This window comes from Homarus americanus, unplaced genomic scaffold, assembly GCF_018991925.1.
Source record: "Homarus americanus isolate GMGI-L3 unplaced genomic scaffold, GMGI_Hamer_2.0 scaffold74, whole genome shotgun sequence".
Lineage (NCBI taxonomy): Eukaryota > Metazoa > Arthropoda > Malacostraca > Decapoda > Nephropidae > Homarus > Homarus americanus.
This window is the reverse complement of record NW_024716951.1, coordinates 2,284,733-2,298,191: the sequence shown is the minus strand read 5'-3', so window position 1 is coordinate 2,298,191 and position 13,459 is coordinate 2,284,733. Positions and strand designations below refer to the sequence as shown.

General features: G+C 37.3%; 1 protein-coding gene across 5 annotated transcripts in view; it reads left to right on the top strand.

The window, feature by feature from the left end:
* LOC121858608 (cyclin-dependent kinase 11B-like) overlaps positions 1–7,025 on the top strand; it is a 67,604-nt gene extending 60,579 nt beyond the window's left edge. For all 5 annotated transcript variants that reach the window (XM_042355119.1, XM_042355118.1, XM_042355117.1 and 2 more), the window contains 2 exons: positions 4,413–4,614; positions 6,272–7,025. In XM_042355119.1, the coding sequence (XP_042211053.1) occupies positions 4,413–4,614; positions 6,272–6,358 (289 nt within the window). In that variant the 3' untranslated portion in view covers positions 6,359–7,025. The remainder of the gene's footprint in view (positions 1–4,412; positions 4,615–6,271) is intronic.
* The last annotated feature ends 6,434 nt before the right edge of the window (positions 7,026–13,459 follow it).

The following is a 13,459-nucleotide window of genomic DNA, read 5'->3' as shown; positions in this document are numbered from 1 at the left end:
CCTGAAGTTCATGGTGCACCTGAAGTTGATGGTGTAGCTGTACCTGAAGTTGATGATGTAGCTGTGCCTGAAGTTGATGGTGTAGCTGTGCCTGAAGTTGATGGTGTAGCTGTGCCTGAAGTTCATGATGTAGCTGTACCTGAAGTTAATGATGTAGCTGTGCCTGAAGTTCATGATGTAGCTGTGCCTGAAGTTGATGGTGTAGCTGTGCCTGAAGTTCATGATGTAGCTGTGCCTGAAGTTGATGGTGTAGCTGTGCCTGAAGTTCATGGTGTAACTGTACCTGAAGTTGATGGTGTGGCTGTACCTGAAGTTGATGGTGTAGATGTACCTGAAGTTGATGGTGTGGCTGTACCTGAAGTTGATGGTGTAGCTGTGCCTGAAGTTGATGGTGTGGCTGTACCTGAATGGTGGCTGTACCTGAAGTTGATGTGTAGCTGTACCTGAAGTTGATGGTGTAGCTGTACCTGAAGTTGATGGTGTAGCTGTACCTGAAGTTGATGGTGTAGCTGTACCTGAAGTTGATGGTGTAGCTGTACCTGAAGTTGATGGTGTAGCTGTACCTGAAGTTGATGGTGTAGCTGTACCTGAAGTTGATGTGTAGCTGTACCTGAAGTTGATGGTGTAGCTGTACCTGAAGTTGATGGTGTAGCTGTACCTGAAGTTGATGGTGTAGCTGTACCTGAAGTTGATGGTGTAGCTGTACCTGAAGTTGATGGTGTAGCTGTACCTGAAGTTGATGGTGTAGCTGTACCTGAAGTTGATGGTGTAGCTGTACCTGAAGTTGATGTGTAGCTGTACCGAAGTTGTGGTGTAGCTGTGCCTGAAGTTGATGGTGTAGCTGTACCTGAAGTTGATGGTGTAGCTGTGCCTGAAGTTGATGGTGTGGCTGTACTGAAGTTGATGGTGTGGCTGTACCTGAAGTTGATGGTGTAGCTGTACCTGAAGTTGATGGTGTGGCTGTACCTGAAGTTGATGGTGTAGCTGTACCTGAAGTTGATGGTGTGGCTGTACCTGAAGTTGATGGTGTACCTGAAGTTGATGGTGTGGCTGTACCTGAAGTTGATGGTGTAGATGTACCTGAAGTTGATGGTGTAGCTGTACCTGAAGTTGATGGTGTGGCTGTACCTGAAGTTGATGGTGTGGCTGTACCTGAAGTTGATGGTGTAGCTGTGCCTGAAGTTGATGGTGTAGATGTACCTGAAGTTGATGGTGTGGCTGTACCTGAAGTTGATGGTGTAGCTGTACCTGAAGTTGATGGTGTGGCTGTACCTGAAGTTGATGGTAGATGTACCTGAAGTTGATGGTGTGGCTGTACCTGAAGTTGATGGTGTAGCTGTGCCTGAAGTTGATGGTGTGGCTGTACCTGAAGTTGATGGTGTGGCTGTACCTGAAGTTGATGGTGTAGATGTACCTGAAGTTGATGGTGTGGTTGTACTTGAAGTTGATGGTGTGGCTGTACCTGAAGTTGATGGTGTAGATGTACCTGAAGTTGATGGTGTGGCTGTACCTGAAGTTGATGGTGTGGCTGTACCTGAAGTTGATGGTGTGGTTGTACCTGAAGTTGATGGTGTGGCTGTACCTGAAGTTGATGGTGTAGATGTACCTGAAGTTGAAGCCTGAAGTTGATGGTGTGGCTGTACCTGAAGTTGATGGTGTAGCTGTACCTGAAGTTGATGGTGTGGCTGTACCTGAAGTTGATGGTGTAGCTGTACCTGAAGTTGATGGTGTGGCTGTACCTGAAGTTGATGGTGTAGCTGTGCCTGAAGTTGATGGTGTGGCTGTACCTGAAGTTGATGGTGTAGCTGTACCTGAAGTTGATGGTGTGGCTGTACCTGAAGTTGATGGTGTGGCTGTGCCTGAAGTTGATGGTGTAGCTGTGCCTGAAGTTGATGGTGTAGCTGTGCCTGAAGTTGATGGTGTGGCTGTACCTGAAGTTGATGGTGTAGCTGTACCTGAAGTTGATGGTGTGGCTGTACCTGAAGTTGATGATGAAGCTGTGCCTGAAGTTGATGTAGCTGTGCCTGAAGTTGATGGTGTAGCTGTGCCTGAAGTTCGCGATGTAGCTGTGCCTGAAGTTGATGGTGTAGCTGTGCCTGAAGTTCATGGTGTAGCTGTGCCTGAAGTTGATGGTAGCTGTACCTGATGGTGTGGCTGTACCTGAAGTTGATGTGTGGCTGTACCTGAAGTTGATGGTGTAGATGTACCTGAAGTTGATGGTGTGGCTGAAGTTGATGGTGTAGCTGTGCCTGAAGTTGATGTGTGGCTGTGAAGTTGATGGGTGGCTGTACCTGCCAGTTGATGGTGTGGTTGTGAAGTTGATGGTGTGGCTGTACCTGAAGATGTGTAGATGTACCTGAAGTTGATGGTGTGGCTGTACCTGAAGTTGATGGTGTGGCTGTACCTGAAGTTGATGGTGTGGTTGTACCTGAAGTTGATGGTGTGGCTGTACCTGAAGTTGATGGTGTAGATGTACCTGAAGTTGATGGTGTGGTTGTACTTGAAGTTGATGGTGTGGCTGTACCTGAAGTTGATGGTGTGGTTGTACCTGAAGTTGATGGTGTGGCTGTACCTGAAGTTGATAGTGTAGCCATATCTGAAGTTGATATACCTGTAGCTGAAGTTGATGACGTAGACTTTCGAATAATAAAACTGTCTAAAGAACCTTGCACAGCTGCTTTCTTTTTTTCATCATAAATCTTTATGTATGGTGCATGTGCATTTTTCACGTCCCTGCTAGTTTTAGTGCTTTGCTCTGTTGATGGATGCTTTTCAGAAAATATGTTCATTGCTTGCTCCATGTAAGCAAATGCTTCTGCCAAACTCTTAGTCGTAAATTTGCTAGGTGAGGTGGGCGTATCTGTTGGTGTGTTTGTGTTCTGATTGTGCTCTTGTTCAAGTTGCATCAGTTCTTCATTAGGTGGGTATTCTCCGTGACTGTTTAATAGCTCCGGAACATTCTCTTCATCAACTTCTTCAAATCGTACTATGTGCTTGGTAAGCTCAACAATATTTATTTGAATGTTTGTCATGGTTTCCTCAAAACCTTTGAAGGTTTTTATACATTCTGGTGATAATTTCCTCCACACACCATCCATATTTCCTTCCGTTGCTTCCTTCCATGACATTCCAATAAGATGATGCCAAAATTCTTTTATGAACAGCTCTCCAGCACCATCTGTTCCTTCAATAAGTTGAGACATGGCACGATGTAAATAATAGGCCTTAAATGATGATATAACGTCTTGGTTCAAACTATGGTTGAAGCATAGACATGGTATTCAGTGGAAGGAAAACAACTAGTACAAGTTCAGACAATTCATTTAGGTGTGCTGGGTGGCCTAGAGCATTATTTAATATAAGTAGTGCCTTGTGTGTCATGTTTTTCTTCGCATAGTATTCATTTAATGTTGGGCGAAATTATTTTTTGAACCAATCAATGAAAAGAGTCATTGTCATCCATGCTTTAATGTTTGACCGCCAAATTACTGGCAAATTTTGATTACACCCCTTTGAATGCTCTAGGATTTTCAAATTGATAGACAGCAAGAGGTTTGAGTTTAAAGTCACCTTTTGTATTACCACCCACGAAGAGTGTGATATGATCTTTGGCTGCTTTGAATCCTGGTGCAGCATTCTCTTCCATCGAAATAAATGTCTGGAAAGGCATTTTCTTCCAATATAGTCCAGTTTCATTAACATTAAAAACTTGACTGGGCAAGTAGCTTATGGTTTTAACACTTTCACTCTTACTTGCATTTTTAAGATAATTAAACAATGCTAGGGCGTTTGTTTGAATAATAACCATGCTCAATGGAGTATGCTTCTGATTTTTGTCTTCAATCAATATACTTGAAAGTTTCTCCATTTCTTCCAATTTTTCTTGCTTTGGCAAACTTTATTTGCACTTAACCGAGTTGTAGACAGAGCACTTTCTTTAATTTTTTCTTCATTCTTATGGATAGTTTTTATTGTTGATTCCACCATCCCCAAAGCACGTGAAATATCCACAGACCTTTTTCATATCGTATTAACACATCTAGTTTCTAGGCTAAGTTTATACACTTTCCTTTTGCTTTTGAACCAGCACTACCATCACGAGGGTTTTAAATACGAATTGTCGTTATTCGAGGCTTTCCTATATTGTACTTTTCTCTTATTCTTGCTAGTGTTATTTAGTATTTAAATTCATGCTAGTGATAATTTAGTATTTAAATTCTTGCTAGTGATAATTTAGTATTTAGATTCTTGCTAGAGCTAAATTAGTATTTAAATTCGTGATAAAGACAATTTAGTATTTAAGTTCTTGGTAGTGTTAATTTAGTACAGTATTTAAATTATTGATATTGATAATTTAGTACAGTATTTAGATTCTTGCTAGTGTAGATTTATCATTTGGATTCTCATTCCAGGTTCCTCACTTACAATCCCCCAAAACGCATTACCTGTCAGGAGGCAGTTCATCACGACTATTTCCACAAAGAAGCCCCAGCTCCTGTTGACCCCGCTATGTTTCCTACGTGGCCGGCCAAGTCGGAAAATCCACACGGTCGCTCAAAGAAAGTCGGGCTAAGTCCTAAGCCTCCATCTGGTGGCAAGAACTTTAAAGATCTGGTCAGAAAATTTATTGTTTGTAGTTGAGATGTATGTTGTGTATAGGGAAAAGGTGTTTGTGATTGCATTTATTAGAAAACAGTCACAACAGAGAATTATGTAGCTTCTGGAAGTACACCATTAAACTTATCCATATGAAGTCTTCTCCAAGTTGACACTAAGTATTAAATATTGTTGAAAGTTATACATAAGGAATTAAACATCTGTGTCTATGTATGATGAAAAAATTTGTTTGAAAATAGCCAGGTTATGGTTATTGACCCGAATTGTAGAGAATAATCCTTACCAAGGTGCTACTAGACTTTGATTTACAGTGCCCATGTGGCAAGTCTTGCAGTTCAGAATGGTTTGGGTTGAAATTTCACTCACTTGTGTGATTTTTTTATACTTTATTGTATGTCGATAAAAACAAAAACGAAATTAATGTTATACAGCTCCTCCCCGACTTACGACGGGGTTAGGGACCCAAATCCAGGTCGTAAGTCGAAATGGTCGTAAGTCGAAAATGCTTAAATAATACATAGAAAATCTAAAATGGGTGTCTCTTTTTCTTCTCAGCACCACAAAACTCTCACTGTTTAGCTTGCCAGCCATTTTAAAGTGAATTACAAACAAAAAAATTTTCAGTACACAGTGCAATCACTGACGTTGGGACTCGAAAATACGTAATTTGACAAAATTTTGGTACGACCGAGGCAGGTCATAAGTTCGGGTGGTCATAAGTCGAGTAGGTCGTAAGTCGGGGAGGAGCTGTCTAGTGGTCCCTCGGTTAACGAACACAATCCGTTCCAGCAGGTTGTTCGTTAACCGAAACCATTGTTTCAATGGGTTTTTGGATAATTGGTTCCAGCTCACCGAAAATTGCCTAAATTCAACAAAAATGGTAGAAAAGTTCACTTACTTTGAGGTGTGTATGTAGAAGGCTCCTGGATGATGATGATGATGATGATGGGAATTAGAATGGGGGTGGAGGAGAAGGAAGAAGAGAAGGCATTGGGGTGGAAGAGAAGTCACCCCATGGCACCATTTCACCCATAAAATTTTAGTTCTCTTGGTGTATTTCAAGATTATTTTCTTTAAATCAACACTGCACTGCATTATATATTGTCAATATGTAAAATATATTTCAAAATCACCAATAATTTGCTTGGAAACACAGAAAAAAAGCGTTTAGTTGAAGAGAGTCTCAGGCAAGATGTTACCTCCAGTGAAAACAGAGAGAGACTAACGCCTGTTTGCTGTGTTAAGAGGCTGGATGCCGCGCATTAAACTAGTCACTTTACCTTCAATTATGTTCAATAATTGTTAAAATGACTAAAAAATTTAATATTAAACTTTTAAAATTATTGAATAGTATAAACTTCTTGATATTTACTAAAATAGTTAGGAATTTAAGCCCTGGAACCGATTAATGTATTGGCGGACTGATACTAAAGCTGGTTGCCCGGCCAGTGCAAGCAAAAACATGTTGAGGTCGGTTCATAAGAAATTCGTTAACCGAATTTTTGTTCGTTAACCGAATTTAAGAATCTTATGGGAGGCAGTTCGTTAACCGAAATTTCGTTAACTGAGGCGTTCGTTAACCGAGGGACCACTGTATAATACTTACTCACCCTTTCTATTTTTAGGCATTTATAATTTTTTTTCTCATTCACAGGTTGATGGCGATGAAGAGCTGGCTGCCAGGGGGTTCTTCTTGGGCGGAGCCAGCTCAAGTGGACCTGGTTTTGTACTCAAGATGTGATCACAGTTGTGTTACACAAGGTTTATGAGGATATCACAAATTGTTCAGATGAAGACTTATATTTCTTTATGCAATAATTGGTTATTTAAATGGTTATTTCATCTTTTTTACCTCTACAGTGGTTAGTAGTCAGACCCCATCCATTCTATGATGGCTCATTGTTTCCATCTGTTTGTCATTGTTAATTTCACTTGACATATCACATAATCTCATTTGAAGCCTCACATGGTATCTAGATAATGTTCAGGGCTCTGAAATATGTTATGGAAAGCGGTATCGTTGACATTATGATGTTATTGCTGCACTTCGACTACTGTGATCTTTAAGCGAGTAATAAATTTAGTAATTACATCAGTCCATCAACAGTTAATGATCAACTATGGTCTTTAAGCGAAAATTTTTTTTTGTAATTATGTCTGTCCATCAACAGTTAATGAGTTGATAACATCACTTGAACTTCCTAGCCAGAGAGAGGAGAGTGGCCTTTACCCCCTCCACACCCTGGTAAACACTGGCCACTGTGAGAGGTGTCTGGTTACCAGGTTAAGTTGTCACATGTCAAAGAATTCTACAGGTTAGAAATTAACTCACTTGGCCGGAAAACTTATCATAGATGTACTGTATGTCATTACCACTGAAGGGTTTAAAAATAAACTGGTACAAATAACAAAGTACAGTACACTACTGTAAGTGCTTTGTTTACCCTACTCTTCAATCACACAGATTATTTTGTCATAAGTATATTCCCTTTACAGTAGTAACTAATAATGTATTTATAGCTTTCACTTTGATAACTTGCTAAAAGAAGTTGGGTAGTTCATTCACTTCTCTCTCTCTCTTTCTTTATAATATTTCATTTATTAAATTAGTGGTATGTCACAGCAGTATCTATTGTCTGCCTTAGACAAACTTCTTGTTTTTGGTGTGTCACCTTCAGTTTTGTGTGATGTCCTTTTCATGTTTCTTAAGAAGAAATTTACTCAGGAATTAGAAGTCAGATTGATTTTAGAAAACTAGCTTTAACAATTCCAAAATTAACTGGAAAAAAAATACCTGATATGAATATATACCGTATATCTCGGCTTATAAGATGGAATTTGAACATTAAAAAAATTTGCCCAAAGTTAGGGGGTCGTCTAAACCACCAAGTATAAAATTCTTACCTCTTAAATATTGTGGTTTAGTGTGTCAAGAGTGGTGATGGAAACATCGTAAGCCACTCACAAGGTCTTACCACTAATTATTTTATACTGAAACTTACGTTTGGCAAGCTGGATTCAAATTAAGATTACCGGTATATTAAAATAATAAAAATGTATTATAAACCTGTCTAACATACCGTAAAAGAGAATTATACCCCTGTAATAAACACAGCTATCATCACACACCCCTCCCCACACCCCCCCCCATTTGCCAGTGAGGAGACAAGAAAGGGAAAGTGACCGCGAGATTGGGCTATTTTTAGCCGTGGAGGTGGTCAGTAATGCATATCGGTATATTTACTGATAATAATACTTATCTCCGATAAATAATTAATTTAAAATTAATTTTTTACGAGGAATATTCAGTAAATGACTGCATTAATTCTTGAAACTACTGACAGTTAAATACAGACGCTTAAGTGACGTCACTAGTGTTTACACTACACCAGCTGGTAACATTTGATGCCATTACTTGAAGTGAATTGGCCTTATTTTAAGTAACTAACTATAAATAAATACAAAAAGTAAAAAAAAGATCAAAAGTGAGAAATAATATACTGTATGTATGTTGTGTTGTCAAAGTTAGAGGAACAATTCAAACTGCAATTGTGTGTAAATGAGGCAGAAAGTCAGGTCAGCGCTGAACCTGGGACTTGGTCAAAATTTTCGTGATGCCATATGGCAGCAGGGTCTACCATTAGACAACACATTATGCTTCCAATATCTCCCCAGGCGGTAGTATCTACCTGTTTGGTAGCTGCCTACTACCTACACAATTTTTAGTAATATTACTTTGATACATGATAAATTAGACAATGAAAATAAATATCAAATTTAATTACCAAGACGCTTCCCATTGGCAGCTGTAAGAAGAGGGGGAGATGGGCTATTTTTATCCCGTCTTTGTGTCTGAAGTGGCCAGTAATACCATATATTTACTGATCATAATACTTATCTCCTATAAATAATTAATTTAAAATTTATTTTTTACATAGAATATTCAGTAAATGACTTTTAAATAAATAAACAAATATTTCGGTAAATCTATTTCAAGTAAATGGAAAATAAGCAAACAAATGTTATTTACCACCACCCTTCCCTCTGGCTCAGGGTGAGATGGAGGGGAGATAAAGAAGGCTATTTATAGCCCATCTTTGTGTCTGAAGTGACCAGTACCCTAATGCACCATAAATAATTCATTTAACATTTATTTTTTGTACATATATTTTGTTGTATATATATATATATATATATATATATATATATATATATATATATATATATATATATATATATATATATATATATATATATATATATATATATATATATATATATATATATATATATATATATATATATATATATATATATATATATATATATGTGTATATATATATATATATATATATATATATATATATATATATATATATATATATATATATATATATATATATATATATATATATATATATATATATATATATATATATATATATATATATATATATATATATATATATATATATATATATATATATATATATATATGTGTATATATATATATATATATATATATAAAACAGGTGTGGCTTTAGATCTTTATTCAAGACATCTTCAGAGGCAACTGGATTACATGGACAGAGAGGGCTTAAATATACAGGGTGACCTAAAAACATGAGGTCAGGTCATAATGATGACATCCACTAATCCCCACACCAACACACACGTAGAGGAGCTTAAGAGAAGGGTGGTGACGTGACTAGTCAGGTCAGGTCAAAAATAAGGGACCCACAAAATAACTATTATACATCTAGATCAAAGGTTTTCAAAGCATTTTTAACCTTGGGCCACTGACAAATAAATTTATGTAACATATTATCAGTTTTGAACTGACCATCACTAAGGTTTATTGATTTTAATTCCTTAATCAAACTAGCTTCAACCAGAAGTCTTTCTGTGACACAAGATGATTTGAATACTTCTAAGCTTTTTTCCCAAGCAATGGGGTGATTATTATTCCTAACATGAACGAACAAGGCACTGCTTTCAGATGCAGTTCTGATATTATACTTATGTTGTTTGATTCTGAGCTGCAGTGTTTTTCCTGTCTGACCTACATAATTACAATTACATTTGCTACATGGAATACAATAAACACTTCCATTTACATTCAAACTTGGGCTATTCCTTATTAACATATTGGTAATGGTTGAGTCATACTTGAAAACAACATTAATATTTAGAAGCTTGAGGGACCGAACTAACGGGACAAATTCAATACGATAGGGCAGAGTCAAAATATTCTTAAGTGTAGGAACTTGTCTGGTTTGAGAGGAATGAAAGGATTTTTTAGCCCTTTTAAAACATTGATCAACAAACACAGAAGGGTACCCAAGTTTCTGTGCAATAGAACGAATGTGTTTCAATTCATCGTCAATAAATTCAGAGTCACAAATACGCAGACATCTTAGGAACATAGCAGAAAAAACTGACATTTTGGTAGACTCCAGGTGATTGGATAAAAAGTGAATGGAACTGTCTACCTGTGTGGGCTTTCTATATACCTTAAAGTTGGGCTAAAGTGTGACAAAAGGGTAATATTTGAGACTGATTCCCCTTTGCTACATTATACTGCACTCAGTTTTCTGATAGTAAGTGTCTGTGTGCTTATTCTTAACTTCATTTTATAGAGTGCAATGATAGCTATCCCAGAGGTGGATCATATTAATGTTTCTTTCTGCAGTGGTTACCCCATTAGAGGGGAGATCTAATGGCATAAGGTGTTACAGATAATATAAGAAGTTTAGCTTATTGTAGCAAAGTTCATTTTATAGAACTTAGAAAATGGAAGTACAGTACGGTAAACCCTACAAGATCCGGACCGGGGAAATCCGGATTTCAGAAGTTCGGGACAAAAAATTTGGGGGTTCTGGGCTAAGAAGCCTCCTAGAAGTTTCCCAAAGAAGCTTTCCCAAACTAGAGCAAAGAACACTTTAGGTCCATGCTAGACCCGTCGGATGCTTGGACACAGGTGCACGAGGAGGTGGGAAACATAAACCGAGTTGACAATTGTTGTTTGTGGGAATATTATTTCAAAGGTAAATGCATGGTTTATACAGTACTGTATATACAGAGATAGTGAAGACAATAAATTAAGCGAGATAGTAGTGACTAGTAACAATGTTAGTAAGCAAATAGACAAACTAAAGCCTAATAAGTCACCAGGTCCCGATGAAATATTTGCCAGAGTATTAAAGGAACGTAAGGAAGAGCTTAGTATGCCCTTAGCAAAGTTGTTTAACATGTCCATAAAAAAGGGTGTAGTACCAGAATCCCGGAAGATAGCGAATGCAATACCGATTTCAAACTATTAAAAATCACCTGGAGAAGCACAAGTTGATCAATGATTCCCAACATGGCTTCACAAGCGGGCATTCATGTCTAACTAATCTATTAACATTCTTTTCATCTGTTTTCTAATCAGTTGACGAGGGGCACAATTATGATGTGGTAAATCTCGACTTTAGCAAAGCCTTTGGCAGAGTCCCCCACGAAAGACAAATAAGAAAAGTGGAGGCTCATGGTATTGGAGGAGTTATTCTAAAATAGATAAGTGTGTGGTTACAGGACAGGAAACAGAGAGTGAGCATTAACAGCACTAAATCTGATTGGAGCAACGCCACTAGTGGAGTTCCCCAAGGCTCAGTACTTGGACCATTAATATTTATTATATACATAAATGACATAGATATCGGCGTAGATAGCAACGTAAGTAAATTTGCTGATGACACTAAAATAAGGCGTGTAATTAAATCTGACGAGGACTCCGCAAAACTACAGGAAGATTACAAAAAATTTGAATGGTCTGAAAAATGGCAGATGAAATTCAATGTGGACATATGTAAAGTACTCAGTATAGGAGATGTAAACAGGGAAACCAGATACCAGATGAACAACAATGTTATTGAGAAATCTGACTGCGAGAAAGTAGGAATCTTAAGCCAAGTAAATAATGTGTATTTGCTCGTAACAAGGCTAATAAAGTACATGGGTTCATACAAAGGAGTGTTAGTTACAAGACTAGCAAGGTCATCCTAAAACTATACAGTATTACCCCTAAGCTTTACACGGTTCACTTTCCGCGATTTCTCATTTACGCGGTACCTTGCCAGAACCGGACTTTCACTTTCCGCGGTGCATCTACTCATATACGCGAAGTATAATTTATTTTTTATTTTTTTTTATTTAGCTCATAAAATTCATACAAATTATCCTGCCAGAATATAATTTACATTGCTGGAATTCTTACAATATGATGATCATTTTGAATATAAACATTATGGATTTTGCATTAGACATACAAATTTTAGATCTAATGTAATAATTTGGTTTACACAAAGCAAATATTTTATCGTTTGTGCAAAATATAGGCGGTACTGTATATATACTGTACCTGTGTATGTAAAGTATGTATCCCAGACCCACTAAATAAAAATAAGATCAATAACAATCCCTCAAGCCTTGCCTGCTATCAAAGTTTCCCTGTTAATGAAAATAGTAATCCTAAAGAAAGTAAATATAAATTCCAAAAAGTCTTGTCCCCATTACATTGAAAGACAATATTGTATCCTGCATTATGGGTTTAGAGTTCAGAGTGTCGTGTGGGTGTTGTGTCGGACCATACCTCTGCTTGCATTCCTGAGCTGGTGCATCAGTGGTGAAGAGTGAGCTAGCCATTCGTACCAGAAAGGTTTGTGGAAAGAAAGTGTTATGAGAATTTGTTGTACTGTACATCTTAGATGTATTTTGTTAAATACATGAAGGTAATGTTTTCTCTTTTTGATGAATAAATTATTCTCAAGAATACCTAATTCAAAATAATAATATAATGTCCTGAATGGTATTTTTGAATTTGGCTTTTACAAGGAATTAGAAAAAGAGCACTGAACTGTAAAGAGGAGTAGCATTAAGAGCCACAGTCCTCCTCTAGCCAATTTACTGGTACTGTATATGCAATGAATAGATTATAATATGATCAATATGCAAGAGTTTCAGACTAGTCCTTGGGTAGTACTTATTACTGAGTTAATGAAAAATACTTGAAAGTCATTCATTTGCCTCACTGTGCAAAAGAGTGTGTATGGTAATAATTAATGTCCCCAATTGGGCTAATAATACATTTTTGTAAATTTGGGCTCCTCATTGGTGCCTTCCTTATATTGTCATGTTTCACCATAGATGGTCAATATGATTTGGTTATTTGTCCTTGATGTTATCATTAAATGCTTACATTGGCGCATCATATTTTAAAATTTGCATCTACTGTTTCTCTGGGCACGCTACACTGTCCTAAGGGCACAGCTGTACTGTACATGTACTAATGTACTAAATGATTACTTAAATATTTGTCTAGTGCAAACAATAGAATGTTTATATTCAAATTAATCACTATCTTAAAAGAATCTCAGCAATGTAAATTATATTCTCCCCAGTCACTTCTGTGACACTTTATAAACAAAAAATAAAAACTCAATCTGAAGGATATAAATAAACAAATAAATACTTCTGCCCACACAGGGGAGGGGGGTTGGGTTGTGTGCCTCTACCAACTGACCTTTAGCAACAGGTGCCAAGGGTCAGTCTGGAGAGACAACACATCCCAGCTGAGCTGCGATGTTCATTATCTTGTATAATTTTTGCCTTTTTATGCTTCCATTATTTTTCCTAAACATTCTCTGTTGAAATCAAATTGATAATCAGTGGCAAAGAGGATAAAGTATACTTACAGCAGAGGTGGTTGTGTGGTGTGCACTTAAACTGAAATAGGCCGAGTCGCCAGATGCACTATTGATACACTACCCACTGCTTCCACACTTACTATAACCTCCCACAC